This window comes from Pan paniscus, chromosome 7 (genome assembly GCF_029289425.2).
Source record: "Pan paniscus chromosome 7, NHGRI_mPanPan1-v2.0_pri, whole genome shotgun sequence".
Lineage (NCBI taxonomy): Eukaryota > Metazoa > Chordata > Mammalia > Primates > Hominidae > Pan > Pan paniscus.
In genome coordinates this window covers 76,255,819-76,271,195 of record NC_073256.2, presented here as the reverse complement: position 1 = coordinate 76,271,195, position 15,377 = coordinate 76,255,819, and the positions used below count along the sequence as shown (strand labels likewise).

General features: G+C 36.8%; 1 protein-coding gene across 1 annotated transcript in view; it reads right to left on the bottom strand.

Moving 5' to 3' along the window:
* Positions 1-478: 478 nt before the first annotated feature.
* Positions 479-15,377, bottom strand: part of RAB2A (RAB2A, member RAS oncogene family) — a 97,413-nt gene continuing 82,514 nt past the window's right edge. Inside the window, exons 7-8 of the mRNA XM_034966125.3 lie at positions 3,834-3,902; positions 479-1,805 (exon numbers count right to left, since the gene is read on the bottom strand). Of these exons, the coding sequence (XP_034822016.1) occupies positions 1,710-1,805; positions 3,834-3,902 (165 nt within the window). The 3' untranslated portion in view covers positions 479-1,709. The remainder of the gene's footprint in view (positions 1,806-3,833; positions 3,903-15,377) is intronic.

Sequence of the window (15,377 nt, the reverse complement as noted above, 5' to 3'; positions counted from 1 at the left end):
GAAAGAAAAAAAGGCTGTACTACAAATACCCATGAAAACAGATTTTCTCTCACCCTTCCCTCTGCCCCCAAGGAGACAGTTAAAACAAAACTATGATAGCATTTGGTGATTTCCCACAAGAGTACTATCAAACCTTTGAGAGAGTACTGCTGAATCTTCAGGGAAGACCTGTAGAAAGGTGAAGGCCATGAGCGAAATGAAAGTAGTTAGTTTCAGAGTTAGAACTTCCTTATGCTTTCTTTCAGGCATAAGTGCTTTTGTGCTAGTTCAGGAGAAAACACTTGCTTACACTGCTTACACCATCAACAAAAATAATTTCAGTATAGTGAGATTTGTCGCATTTTAGCAAAATTTTTAAAAAGGGTTGAGTGTTAAACATTCTGACCCTTTTAAAAAACATGCTTAAACCCATGTAAAAGCTGTAAGTGGACTAAAAATACATTAAAAAAGAGGTGGTCATAATAAAAAAAAAGAACACTTTTATACATAGGATTTTATTTTGCACTGCTGTAACAATTTCATTATAGACCAAGGGAGAAAAAGAAAAAAAGGATAAAACCACCACACTGAGTAAATTACTAAAGCTTTTCTACTTTGTAACAGGATTTTCCATCTGATAGATTTATTGTCATATCCCCTTCAAAACAGACAAGATGCTCACCATATTTTAAAGATTATAGAGGTTGCCACTGAAAGAAAAATTTTACACAGTCACTGTACATCAAGGTTGAAAAACTGTCCTGCATGAAAAATATACTTAGAAATCATGTGAATAAAAGAAAAAAGAAAACATTATTGTGTTTAAGGAAAGATTAAAGTCCTCATAATGTGCCATCTAAATGTGGATACTCATTCTTCTTGGAGTCGCTAAGATGTAGAAATTTCTTGCTTCTGCCCTTTTCACTCATTATACTGTGTTTTTTCCCAACAGTATTCATTAAGGCAAACAAATCCTTTTCTGAAGAGGTCTTAAGGAAATTGTGGACAAAGCAAACTTTTGGCATTAAAACAGGTTAACATATACAAAGCCTTTAGTAATATACATTAAGCATATTTTTCTTGGACTAGTGACAAGAAAAGATGAACATGCTTGTTAACAATGTCAAAAAGTTTAAAATTCAGTGTCCAAGCAATTCCTAACAATGCTTCTGTAGCTTTAAGCTCTAAACAGTATAGAATTTATGCAAATGCATTAAAGAATTCAAGCTTGGCAAATTACACCCAAGCAGGTTATTAAACTATATATACAGAAAGTAAATGATAAATACAGAATTAAAAGAGTCCTTCTGTTTCCTTATAGCCGTGAAAATTGACAAAGTTTCTGAGGACAGTTCTATAATATTAAACATTAGGTAACCACAGATGTTGGGAAACCTAACTACACAAACCGATTTAAAATACTCAAGATGACTTTGTAGTGTTTAATACAATTCAGTTCGTAGTTAAGGGCACAAGACAACATTTAACAAAAATAATCACATCAATTGACCTAGAAATCAAATGCAAATAGATATGAATACAATCTCCAAAATCTGTCTTTTAAGTGAACATTAACCATTTATTCAAAGTTATACAAGAATTTGAAGGATTAAAGTCTTCTGTGACATAAAGCCATTTCAAATAGTTTCATGTCTCAGCTGAGCAGGAGGAGAGGGGGTGAAAGAATAAGTGAGTAGGCCCCGTTGGGCAGCTAGACAGTAAAAACAGACTCAACAGCAGCCGCCCCCAGCCTGCTGTCCTCCCTGATTGCCTGCATGTGTTGCATTGGTAGCAGCATGCTGAGGGCCAATTTTAATGCCATTTGCCTGAAATAAAAGAGAACAGAACAATAAATATGGCCAGACAATATAGTTTAACTAGATTCTTAAAAAACTCATTTAATTCTTTATGATACAATTTTATCAAACAACTGAGAAAAATACAGCAAGTAGATTTTAGCATCAATTAAAACAATATCTCTTAAGGGATGTTCCTTCCTTTTAAAAACACTGTGGAAATGTTTCTGAAAATAATTCTTTATCATACCAGGTACGGGGTAAACAGTTGTTGGATAATGCTGCTTTTCAGGAAATTCTCATAATGCAGAAATCATTTAAAATAATTATTGCAAGTAATCTTTAAAGCATAAAAATACCCAAAGCCCATGCTGCTTTAATACAACGTAAAATCTTTTCTCTAGACAGTGTTTCTGTTCCATGTTGAATCAGCTGTACAGGCTAAGGGCATATGAGTGTTCTGTGTCATCAATAATTTCTATGATCCCCAAAGACATGGCAGCTTGCCAAGAACCCACACACAGAGTAGTTCTTTCATTCATCAAACTCACACTTATGTCTTAACCCTCACTCCCTCAAGTGGATTTTACCTAAAAATACAACACTTTGAGAAAAGTAATACAGTAGCTTCAGAAATTAAGCTCTTAAGGAAACTTTACGTCACAGTAAATCTCAGATTTATAGTGCTTGGCAGTTGTTCTGCAACAGTAGTAGCCTTGGGGTTTCTGGCACTAGCTCAGTATTGACAGCAGCTGATGTGGTTTCTTTTCGCTCTTTTGACTCCTCTTTAATAAAAAGCATGCCCTATGGCTCATTGGTTTTGCCCCCTCTGGGCTGGTAGCAACTTCTTGAGGAGTCAAGGAGTCAGACTTGGCATTAGGCCAAATAAATAGCACGGCCTGTTGGCTCCCAACAGCACATTACAATCAAAGCTGCATAAGGCACAGTAAAGCAGTCAGCTACTATATGAAACCAGACAGAAACAATGAATGTGCCCTTTTAGATAGAGGCCCAATTACTGTTCAATTTATATGGCATTAGTCTCTGAATGGTGTCACCTTTAAACTAACTCAAGAAGTACCGTCATATAAACCTAGAAGATAGGATTTAGAAACTATATTACTCCAAATTAAACAATGAAAAAATCATGTACTTTTTGGAAACCTTAGGTAAACTGCTGTTTGTCTGAGCAGAGACTACTGAAGTAATAGAGAGCCTCATTTATGTATAGGATGAGAGAGACATACATAATGGCTTCCTAACACAATGCTTTTCTAACTGCAACTGGGGAGAAACCAGGGCTTTTCTTTCAGAAGCCAGAAATCTTAATACAGAATGGCAAAAATATTTATGTAAAAATAAGTAGGCTACATCCACATAAACATTTTGAAATAAATACAGATAAATGCAGAGTGGGGATGTGGGTCAAGTGATGATCTTTGGTGAACACTCTGAATTAGATGCTTCAAAGCTTTACATTTTATCCTAATCATGTTGACCAAAACAGGATCAAAATAACATTACAAAAAACCCTATGCCAAATGCCAATTATATATATATATATATATGAATTTAGTCTCCTGAAAACATGCTGTGTTATATTGGGAGTAATTTCCAAATTTGGTATTTCCCTCTTTCCTGCCAGATAACAGAGACAGCATCTTGCATTAGTACATAGTACATGCATTTATATACCAGAACATTATTCCCAAAGCAGATGACACCATATGGTCATGTGGATAAAAGTGGATTTTCTTTTCTCTTTGGGGGATTTATATTATTTTGCATTGCTTGCAATGAATGGATAGGGCCACTTACTTTAATCCATTTCCATAGACAAAGTGTTGCTCTACTAGAACATAAATATTTAACTACTATACCACATATACCAATTTTTCAGTTGGATGACTGTAAACTAATGGTGTTAACTGATTATCATGATTGATTTTAGGAATTAAAAAAATTATAAAATAATGAATTATAAAATAAAAAATATAAAATAGTAATCAAAAGTGAACTCTAAATTAATATTGACCAACAATATTTATATGTATATACCTCATTATTAATGTCAAAGACTCCTTCTTGAATTTTTTCATAAATTTCTTTTGCTGTATTAATAAATGCCTGAAATATAGAGAAATTGGTTCATATTATATAAAACCAAAGCAGTAAAATAACATTATATATGCTCTATAGAATATCATAACATTCAACATATGAAAGTCAATCGATGTAATACATATTAATAAAGAACAAAGATATTAATAACATTAATAAAGAACAATCGATGTAATACATTATATTAATAAACAAGCCCACATGATCATCAATAGACATAGAAAAAGCATTTGACAAAATCCAACATTTCATGATAAAAACACTCGAGTCGAAATAGAAGGGAACTCCTCAACCTGATCTAAAGAATGGCATCTAAGAAAAACTACATCTAACATCATATTCGAAGATGAAGGCCGAAAGCCTTTCCCCTAAGATTAAGAACAAAGGATGTATGCACATGCTAATTAGCATTACAAACAGCATTATTCACAACAGCCAACAAGTGCAAACTACAGAAATGTTCAGTCAATAAAAAACAAAATTTGAGATATTCAATTAGTAGAATATTATTTGGCCATAAAAAGGAATGAAGTACTGATTCATGCTACAATGTGGATGAACCTTGAAAACACTGTGCTAAATGAAAGAAGGCAGACACAAAATGCCACAATACTACAACTCCATTTGTATGAAATGTCTAGAATAGGCAAATCCATGGAGACAGAAAGTAGATTACTGGTTGCCAGAAGCTAGATGGAAGAGAAAAAGGGGAGAGAATGCTAATGAGTATGAGGTTTCTTTTTGGGGTAACTAAAATGTTCTGGAATTAGATAGTGGTGATGGTTGTGTAACTTTGTGAATAGACTAAAAACCACTGAATTGTTTATTTATTTATTTTTGAGACAGGGGCTCACCCTGTCGCCTAGGATGGAGTGCAGCGGCGCAATCTCGGTTCACTGCAACCTCTGCCTCCCAGTTCAAGTGATCCTCTCACTTCAGCCTCCTGAGTAGCTGGGACTATACAGGTGTGTGCTGCCACACCCAGCTAACGAATTGTATAGTTTAAAAGCATCAATTTTATGTTATGTGAATTATATCTCAAAAGAAAACATCATGACCATGAGAGGAAAAAAGAATATTGGAATATGAGAACAGCACACAAAGAAAAACACATTTCAATTATGTAAACTGCATAATCCTCCATGTAAAAACTAGCTTACTTCTGGATAATACAGTTCCACTCAGGGCCTTTTTTGCCATGATAATGTATTATTTAGTATACAGTTTAAGAAAGCAAAATCAAAGGATGCTTATGATAAAGAGAGAAAAGACGGCTCAACTTCTTTGCCATTAAATTGTCAAAATAAAAAACTAGTGTTGGAATACTGTAGACCAAATGAAGCCTATAAATACCAAAATTTATACACAAGCATTCTCTATGTAAAATATTTAGAAATTATATATAAATATTACGAATGCTATAGAAGGCATATACAAACTCTGAATAGGTTCTAAACTATCAGATTTGACAGATCACAGATAACAGTACCAATCAATAAAGTCCTCTTCAATTAGCATTCTATAAAAATTCATAAAAGAAAGCTATACTCCATTACCACTGATACAGACCTAATTTAAAGTTTAAAAAGTAAACAGGATTCATGGAGAGGAACAAATCATACCTTTCATCTTTTCTACACTGGAAACATTTGACTGCTGAACTTGCCATCAGAGCTTTTGTTTCCTAATTAACAGGACTGATATGTTTTCACCTTTAAAGGCCTTACAGCTCCCCAGAGTAATCAATCTACTGCAGCTCAATTACTGCACCAAGCACACACCAGTCAGTGAAGGAGATCTGAACGTCTGCGGCAGGAGCACAGAGATATGAATATGCATAAACTCTAAGTGGCTGATCGAATCATCACAGAGGGTCATGAGAATTTGCAGCAAAATAATGAGAAGAATTAATCACTGCAGATTCACAAGGCACTTACGACACGAGTGCGCTTTTCATGTATGTGCTAGAGCTAAACTGAAGAGGGAACTGGCTTTCAGCCAAGTATGAATTGATTCACATTCTTCAAAATTGAGGTTATCCCTATAAATAAGGAAAAACTTAACTTTATTTCCAATAACATGTCAATTACTGTGATGGCTTTAGAAATCAAGCTACCTAATATTGAAGTCAACAGATACATAAATTCACAGGGCCGGAAGTGCTTCCAAGAGCATCCACATGTGCACATTTCACTAGAATGTTACATAGAACTACAAGGCCCCATAAGTGAGTAATAACTTCATACAAACAAGCACTTTTATACTACAAAAGTTATTATTAAATGTGTCAATTTGCATAAAAATTGCCTTTTTGCCCGTCTGGTAACAAATCACTTTAAAAACAGGCTTAAGAAAGTGATGCTACATAAAATTAAGTAAGTCACTACTAATTTTATTACCTAAATAGTACTGAATACTTTATTAAGCACTTTTAAACACAGTTGTACCAGATGAACTAAGGATGTACGTACAGTATTTTTTATCTGAAAGGCATGCAATTAACTCCATTACAACTGAAATATAACAAATAATCTTTGGATAATGCTACATTACTTGGTCGTTCAATCTCTGATTACACATTACAGACAATAAAATCAAGTATTTTCTACCCCCTGAGCATACTATAGAGGATACAATACAAACGGGTTGTTTTACATACTTCATGACAAACATTAATATTTAATATATATTACTAAGTGATTAATGACTAATTTTAATGAGTCCTTTGCGTTTGAAACCCAGCAGGACAAATGTAGACATTAATATACTTGTTTTAAAAGTATGTGGCTATTTGCAATAACACTAGGCTTTGCACACACACACACAAACAATAAAATATGTGGCTATGGACTTTAAAATTGCTGAGTTCCTAAATATAATGAACAATTAATTTGTATAGTTTAAAAGCATCAATTTTATGGTATGTGAATTATATCTCAAAAGAAAACATCATGACCATGAGAGGAAAAAAGAATATTGGAATATGAGAACAGTAAGGCTTATGAGAGGTCAAATAAAAGTTCTAAGGTAAGAGCCTTGGGTGTCACAGATAAAATCTCCTGCACTTAAGATGCAAAACATTTCCAAAAAGATGAGAAATATGTATGTATATAATACATTGGCTGGGACTTTAAAAAATTGATCATTTCACTCTATTCATTAAATATCAATCCCATATATAAACTTTTTAAGGTATAGATGTTTCTAATCCATCTTTAGACCACTGCATTCCATATATATATAATGTACAAAAATACATTTTAAGTATTGGTTGGTAAATATCTCAAGGCAGTACTAACGTTCTTCACAGAATTAGTTTAATTTGAATGGTTAAGCTATTCCCTTAAAAATACCTTATCTATAGATGTTAAACATATTGTAGTTTTGAATCTCTAGCACAATACCTAAAATAGCATAGGTACTTAAACCGCCTTTGTTAAACTCAATTACCCTTAGCAAGGAAACACCTACAGGGTAAGGTGGGCTTACATGAAATTGCTGGTTTCTTTTTGCTTATGTACATCTCTTTGGGGGCAAGCTCTTTTAAGACTTCATTAAGGGACAAGCAGTAGGCAAAACTAATAGGTTTTAGAATAGGAAAAAATATTTGTTAAACTGATGTCAAATGATTTCATTTGTTTCAATGATTTCACTGTTTGCACCATGAAACAAGCAATGTCTAGGCAGATCCACGATTATGAAGTATAAACAGATTTCTCTGCAGCCAACTGAATTTGGTGGTCCTCCTGCTTCCCCATGTGGCCGGTGCTCTGTTGCAGTAAAAGAAGCCTGCCTCTCTCATTTTACCACTAGCCCTTCCTTTCCCCCAGACTTTAACTGCCACATTCAGTCCTTTACCTTCCTTTTCTTCCTTAGCCATTCATTCTCTTGCTTTCCACCTCAAACACTAATCTTTCAGTGTTTGGCAGCAGTTAATCTGAATGATACTGATAATACCTAAACTTAAGGCAAAATTTCAGGGACTTCGATTGCACAGTTGAAACAACCGTAACCACAAAAGACTATAAATATGTTCTAATTCAAATAAACATTCAGTAAATACACACGCTAATGTGGATCTTACATATCACTGACATTTACCCAAGGGCACCTGTTAAAACTATTGTCACTGGCCAGGCTCGCACCTGTAATCCCAGCACTCCGAAAGAGGCGTAGGCAGGAAGATTGCTTGAGGTCAGGAGTTTGAGACCAGCCTGGGCAATGTAGTAAGACCCCTGTCTCTATTAAGAAAAAAATTGTTGCCACATATTCAGAACTTCGGTAGGTACCATGGAAGACACAAAGATGAGGAGGACTATTGTTGCTGAACAATAGAAACTATTTAGGTAGGAATAAAATCATTTAGTTGGCAGAATCTAAGCCCAATGGCTCAAATCTCCATAAAGATGGAAGAAAAAAACTTTCTGCACTAACCGATAGAAGAATGCAGGGCAGGATTAAGGCAGGTCTCACGGATATTGTGCTAACAGGGTCTTTAAAATAGACTGGAGAGAATGCAGGCAAAGGGAAACATGAGATACTATTTTATTTTTATTATGGTTGGGCAGTTTTTAAGGCAAAATATTGAAAATAAATGATCTTCAATAGAATATTTAAATTACTTCCTTACATAACATGCTGCCACCTGGTGGCATGATAAAAATTAGGTAAGACCAGTATTTTGGACAGTTTAAATATCTTGAACAGATGCTACAGAGCAGGGTATCTTGTAAACAAGCGACTTTTAGTTTTCTCTTAGAACTGAGAAATATGAGGTAGCTAAAATGTGGCTTTTCTTCTCAACTGCTAAAAGTCAATGCTATGAACATTACAGGTATCCATTTGCCTAAGTTAATAATAATCAATATATACTAAGTATTTACTATGGGACAGTCACTATACTGATTTACAAAGGTTTTCACTATTTCTTAAAAGAAATTCTAAGTATGTAAACAAATAAGAAAATTAATGTTAACTTTATTTTGCTTTCAAGAAAATCTGTATTTGTGGGATGAAGTTAGACCTTTAAAATGAACAGAATTACTGAGGGCTCTAGAACCAGGCTCTCCAGGATCAAACCCCAGTACCACTTCTTACCAGCTGTGTTGCTCTGGAACCAGTGCTTAGCCTCTCTGTAAAATGAGGATGATAACGTGGGAAATATGTGCTTTTTTAATGTTCAATTATAACTGCAACATACAAAACAAATGAAAATTCCTTTGACTTGTATTAAAGATAAATGATCCTAATAAAGGAAAGATAAATGTAGCCTACTTCATAGGATTGCTAGGAAGGTTAATGTAAAGCACTGAAAACCGTGCTTGACATGTAGTAAGCACCCAATAGGTGTGTCAGCTGTTGGCATGAACGTTTGGATGCAAAGACACATGGGGAACAACAGGAGAAGGGAGTACTGGTGCTAAATGTGTATGTGCCCTGTAGACACTACAAAGTTAAGGAGAGAAATGGTGATCAATGCTCTATAGTCAATTCATATATCTTGATTAAATAGAGCTAAACCTTAAAAAAGTGAATTGGCAACATATAATGTGCACAATGAGCCCCCCAAAATAAAATATATTTAATAAGACTTAGATATTGGGCAAAGATAGGAGAGTCTTGTGAAAAGCACAGCAGACTAGAATTTCATATTGGGGAGTTTAAGAAACTTCTTCAAATTCTGTGATTCTATCTGATTTCGGGTCAGTGAAGAAAAACTCATATATCATCCAATAGTGGCTTTTAAACTGTATTTCAAGGCAATTCTGCAGGGGCCACCTTTTGGAATGAGATGGAGTAGGGACAGCCCTGTGGAGGGAGAACCTCTGCCTCTTCCCCGCCTCTTTCTATAGCATCACCACTTCCAAAGTAGAGCTGTTGTGGTGTTACTTCTCTCATACAGTTTCTCTGTGTTTCACTAGAAGGAAAAGGGCCATTGCTAAATCTACAATCTATAATTTTCTCATTTTGTAGATATGACTGAGCTGCAAAAGGAGAAACGACTTGCCCAAGACCACACATACTTACAGCAGACGCAGGATTAAAATCTAATAGTCTTCTCACTACATATATCTTTCCTGTATTAGGATCAGCTATCTTTAATACAAGTCAAAGGAATTTTCATTTGCTTTATGTTGCAGTTAAAATTGAACATAAAAAGCACAAACTTCCTACATCCTTTAAAACCCTTTTAGCTAGAAATTATATTGGATTTCTAGGATTATTTTTGGAAGTATATAAAATTTGTATTATTTACATCTTTTGTCTCTTTCCTACCTTTTACAAAAATTAGTATCACCAGTATCAATGCTAATTAAAGGAAAGTAGGGAGCCTAAACACATCTTAATTTTAGCAGGAAACTAAAGAGGGGAAGAAACTAGAACTATTTGATTAGAAAGGTTTGGGGAATATGGCATTTAAGAATTTCCTGTTCCTAGAAAACCAAACACTGCATATTCTCACTCATAAGTGGGAGTTGAACAATAAGAACACATGGACACAGGGAGGGGAACATCACACACTGGGACCTGTAGGGAGGTTGGGGAAAAGGGGAGGGAGAGCATTAGGACAAATACCTAATGCATGTGGGGCTTAAAACCTAGATGACAGGTTGATAGGTGCAGCAAACCACTATGGCACATGTATACCTATGGAACAAACCTGTATGTTCAGCACATGTATCCCAGAACTTAAAAAAAAAATAGTTGTTTATTTTAGGGTTTGTTGCTGCAGCATAACATAGCAACAGCTGCGCAATGCAGATTAATAATTGGTTTTCTATGTAAACTTAATAGTTTTAAAAATCATAAATATTGCAGCATTTTACTCTTCAGTACTGAGTATACTGAACCAATGATTGACGTTTTGTAATTCAAGTGGATTTAAACTTAGCTCATAAAGAAAAATTTTACTCCAAGTTATTCTTAGAATGCTTATTTATATTCAAAAGTAAATATTAAAATGTTTTCAATTAAAAAAAGAATTTCCTGTTCCTACTTTCTGTCAGAGGTAACACAAAAATGTTTAATTCCTTAGCAATTTAGTTCTTCCATTTAATAAGCATTTCCTGAGTGCTTGATTTGTACCAGGCACTGAGGACACTCAGATAAATATGAATACCTTAAATCTCAAGGATGTGGTATATAGGATAGATATGCATCCAATATGTGAACATAGAAGAAAAACCTTCAGTTGCTTAGATGAGTAAGGTGGCATGACCACTTCTGAGAGAGAAAAGCCCTGCAAGTGAAGGCCTGAAAGACAGGTAAGCTCCCACTCATATATTAGGAAAACTGAGGGGAAGAAGGGCATTCTGGACAGAGGAGCAGATTTTAAGTTCAATTCTGTTGGAAGCTGAGGACAGCCAGGAACGTGAGATAAAGTTAGAGATGTGGCCCTATAGGCAGAGGAACCCTGAAAAGGCAGGAAGCAGGGGAGGGACAAAATCAGAGGAGAGTTTAGGGAATGAATCACAAGGGGGCGATACTGGCCACAGGGAGACTGAGGAGTCCAGAGCAATGACCCAAGAAAGAAAGGTCAGACGGTGGCAACGAGAATGAATGGCAAAGCTCAAACCTAATATTTGTTGTGAAGAAACTAACAGGACTTTAAGTGACAGAGTAAAATGGTGATATGTTTATGGATGACTCCGCTTTTGGTTTAAGTGATGAGATAAAAGGGTATACCATGAATTGAGATAAATTAAAAAGGAAGAAAATCAGTTTTCAAGGAAGGAATGAAAAATTTCTTTTAGACACGTGGAATTCTAATACATCGTACAAGTGGGAAACTCTTGGTAGATGGCGATCTATATAATTGTGCACTTATATGGGAATATAAGCTACAGATAAATGTGAGTGTGTAAGTATATGACATGCATTTATTAGCATAATTTTCTTGGGTAATGTTCAGCCACCCTGGTTTAGAAGTACAGAAAATGGATGCAACTTTCAAAGTCAGAGTTTGGATCATCTATGAAGTTCCGGGGATGATGGCCAAATTAGAGGTGAAGAAGCTGATGCTAGTCAGCCAAGTCTACCAAAATGTGGAGGAGAGTGGTAAATATTTATTAAACTAAGCTATCCTCTAGGGATACTGGAAAACTGCTGAGGAAGGCCAGGTCAGATTTCCACTGAAGTCCTGTGGTATGCATCCATGGGCTTAACACTCAGAATAGGTTTAAGGGGGAAACAAAGCCTTCAGTTTACAACCTCATTACAGCTACATAAAAATACTCATTCCACCAGTTACAACAAAGCCCAACACAAGATGGTCCCTCAATGCAAATAAAGTCTACAGACTTTCAAGTACTGAGACAGAATGCAAGTATTAGCAAGGGGACTTGAAACTGGTAGTCTTCCTAGTTACTAATGTCTTAGTAAGTCATGTGCTCTCTCTGGACATAGAAATTCATCTATCCTGTCAGTTCAGGTGGCTTGGTGGGTTACTGCAATCTGTCTTAGGGTTAGCTGGTTGTTATTTTCAGCTATAGTCTTGGTGGTATCTAGTACTTCAGTAGCATAAATACTTCAGCAGCATAAGCATAAGGCTTCTGGGAAGGGTGGGGGTTTACCTAGCCTGCCATTATGACATGAACATCTCTCCACCTAAAAAGGCCTTTTCAAACCACAAAGATTCCAGGCAGCTACTGAAGGAAGAAGCACCTGATGAGAGGCCAATTTGCTTGTCTGGATTTTTTTTTTTTTTTTTTTTTTGAGACACAGGGTCTCCCTTTGTTGCCCCGGCTGGAGTGCAGTGGCATGATCTCAGCTCACTGAAGCCTTGCCCTCCTGGGCTCAAGTGATCCTCCTACCTCATAGCTGGGAGTACAGCAGGCGTGTCCCACCATGCCTGGCTAATTTTTTATTTTTTTGTAGAGATGAGGTTTTGCCATGCGGGCCAGGCTGGTCTCAAACTCCTGGCCTCAAGTGATCTGCCCACCTTGGCCTCCCTAAGTGCTGGGAGTATAGGTGTGAGCTACTATACCCAGCCTCACCTGGATTTTCTAAAATCTCATGTTTTAAAATGCTTGGGCAAAGATAAGGTTTAGGACAGAATTCTACCTACATGTAACAAATGGGACCAAAGCATAACCAGAATGAAAGACTGAAGGAAGAAGAACATGGTTGAAGCAAATACATACTTACTCATCCAAACTTTTGTTATCTACCATGTGGGGGTTGCAGAAATGAAAAGAGTCTGTGTCTTTAAAGAACTCAATCCTTTTGGTGGGCCGACATGACAAACAAGTGCAATGATATCATACTAAGGTGAATTCATGCCCAGGACAACACAGGAATAAGGAGAAGAAGAAGTCTATCAATTCAGATGTTGTGTGTGGTGGCTGGTGGCAGAAGGAAGACATGCTGGTGTCATGGAACACATTCCAGAGGAGGGATCAGACTTAACCATACCCTTGGAGGATCAAGTCGGAAGGAAGGGCATTTCAAGTGCAGAGAATACTTTTTTGTGGAGAAGGGGAGAGAACACTGTAAAGCTGATCGACTCCTAGTTTGCTATGGAGAGCATATGGTGTGAGGGGTTGGCAATCAAAGCATCCTGCATGCCAAGCTAAGGAGTTTGATGCTGAAGCTGTGGGGAACCACTGCATGGTTAATAAAACTGGAGAGAGACATTGAACCTTCATTTTTAGAAAGATCCCAGAGGTCACAGTGTAAGGGACTGAAAAATGAAGACAGGAAGTCCAATTAGGATACAATTATGACAGAAGACAATTTGGAGAGATATTTAATAGGTAGAAACAATAACAGGTGAAAAGTGATACGTATTTACTGAATAAATCAATGTCAAGGGGTAAGAGAAAGAACACTATAGAATAGAGGATCTGCAGACTAGAATAGAGAAGGGCTATCAGTTCAGCTGGATGTGTTAAATCGGAAGGGTGTGAAGATCACTCAGCACAACTGTCTAGGCAGCAGCTGTCAGGGTGGAGCTGAACATACAGCCTAAAATGGTACCTGAAGTAACAGACTTAGGTGATATCTCAAAGTGGAACAAAGAACTGGTAAAAAAAACCTGGGGAAGGCCAGTGAGGTGGGGTGGGGGTAAAGGAAGAGGAAGGGAGGGAGGGAGAGGAGGAGAAGGAGAAGGAGAAAGGAGAAGGAGAAGGAGAAGGAGAGAGAGTAGGAGGAGAAGGAGAGGAAGAAGGAGGGGAAGAAGGAGAGGAAGAGGGAGAGGGAGCAGGACCAGGGGCGGGGAGACACAGAGAAAGAGAGAGAGAAAGAGAAAAAGAAAGAAAACGGTGTCATGGAGCTAAGAAAGAAGTTTACTGAAGAGTAGTCAAAAGTATCAAATATTCCCAAAGGACTGTTTAAGCAAAGAACAGAAAAGCAGAAAAAAAAAGGTATAATTCTTGCTTTTTGGGCGCCTATACAGTCATCATTACTGTTAACATTTTGGTGTATTTTCTTCTAGCCTTTACATATTATGCATGATATGTTTTTATTATTCTTTTACTTATTCTCTATTTTGCAAGCTTTCTTTCATGCAATTACTTTTTTATAATAAACTTTTTCTAAAAGTAAAAATAAATACCAAAACAAACAAACAAACAAACAAAAACCCAGAAAAGTATTTGTTAGTTGTGGCTTTTAGGAAGACCAGGATGACCTTGGCCGTGGTGGAAGAAGTCAGACTATGAAGACAGGTGAGAAAAAGAACAAGGAAATGGAGACAGCTCTTAATAGAAGCCAGAAGGAAAAACATCCAGGAGAAATGGAGTGAAAGGATTTTATAAGATGGTTGAAACTTAATTACATGCTGGGAGCCAAGAATCAATAGAGAAGGAAAGGGTGAATATAATGAGATGGTTTGAAGCAATAACATCTCTGAGGAAATGGGAGGAGACAGCACTCTGCCTGATTGTCCTGTGATAGAACAGACTGGACTCCTCTACAGCCTCTCTATCTCTTCAGAGTGTGACCCCTGGATCAGCAGTATCTACATTAGTTGAGGACTGGTTACAAATGCAAGCTCCCAGGCCACACCACAGATCTACTGAATCAGAATCTGCATTTTAACAGAATTCTTAAGTGTACATTAGTATTTGGGAAGCTCTGGTCAAAAAGACAACTGACTTAGGTAGGCTGGGCATGGTGGCTCATGCCATAATCCCAGCACTTCGGGAGGCCGAGGTGGGAGAACTGCTTGAGCCGAAGAGTTTGAGACGAGCCTCGGCAACATAAGAGAGACACTGTCTCTACAAAAACCTTTTTTTTTTTTTTTTTTTTGAGATGGAGTCTCGCTCTGTCGCCCAGGCTGGAGTGCAGTGGCGCGATCTCGGCTCACTGCAAGCTCCACCTCCCGGGTTCATGCCATTCTCCTCCCTCAGCCTCCTGAGTAACTGGCACTACAGGTGCCTGCCACCACGCCCGGCTAATTTTTTGTATTTTTAGTAGAGACAGGGTTTCACCATGTTAGCCAGGATGGTCTCGATCTCCTGACCTTGTGATCCGCCCGCC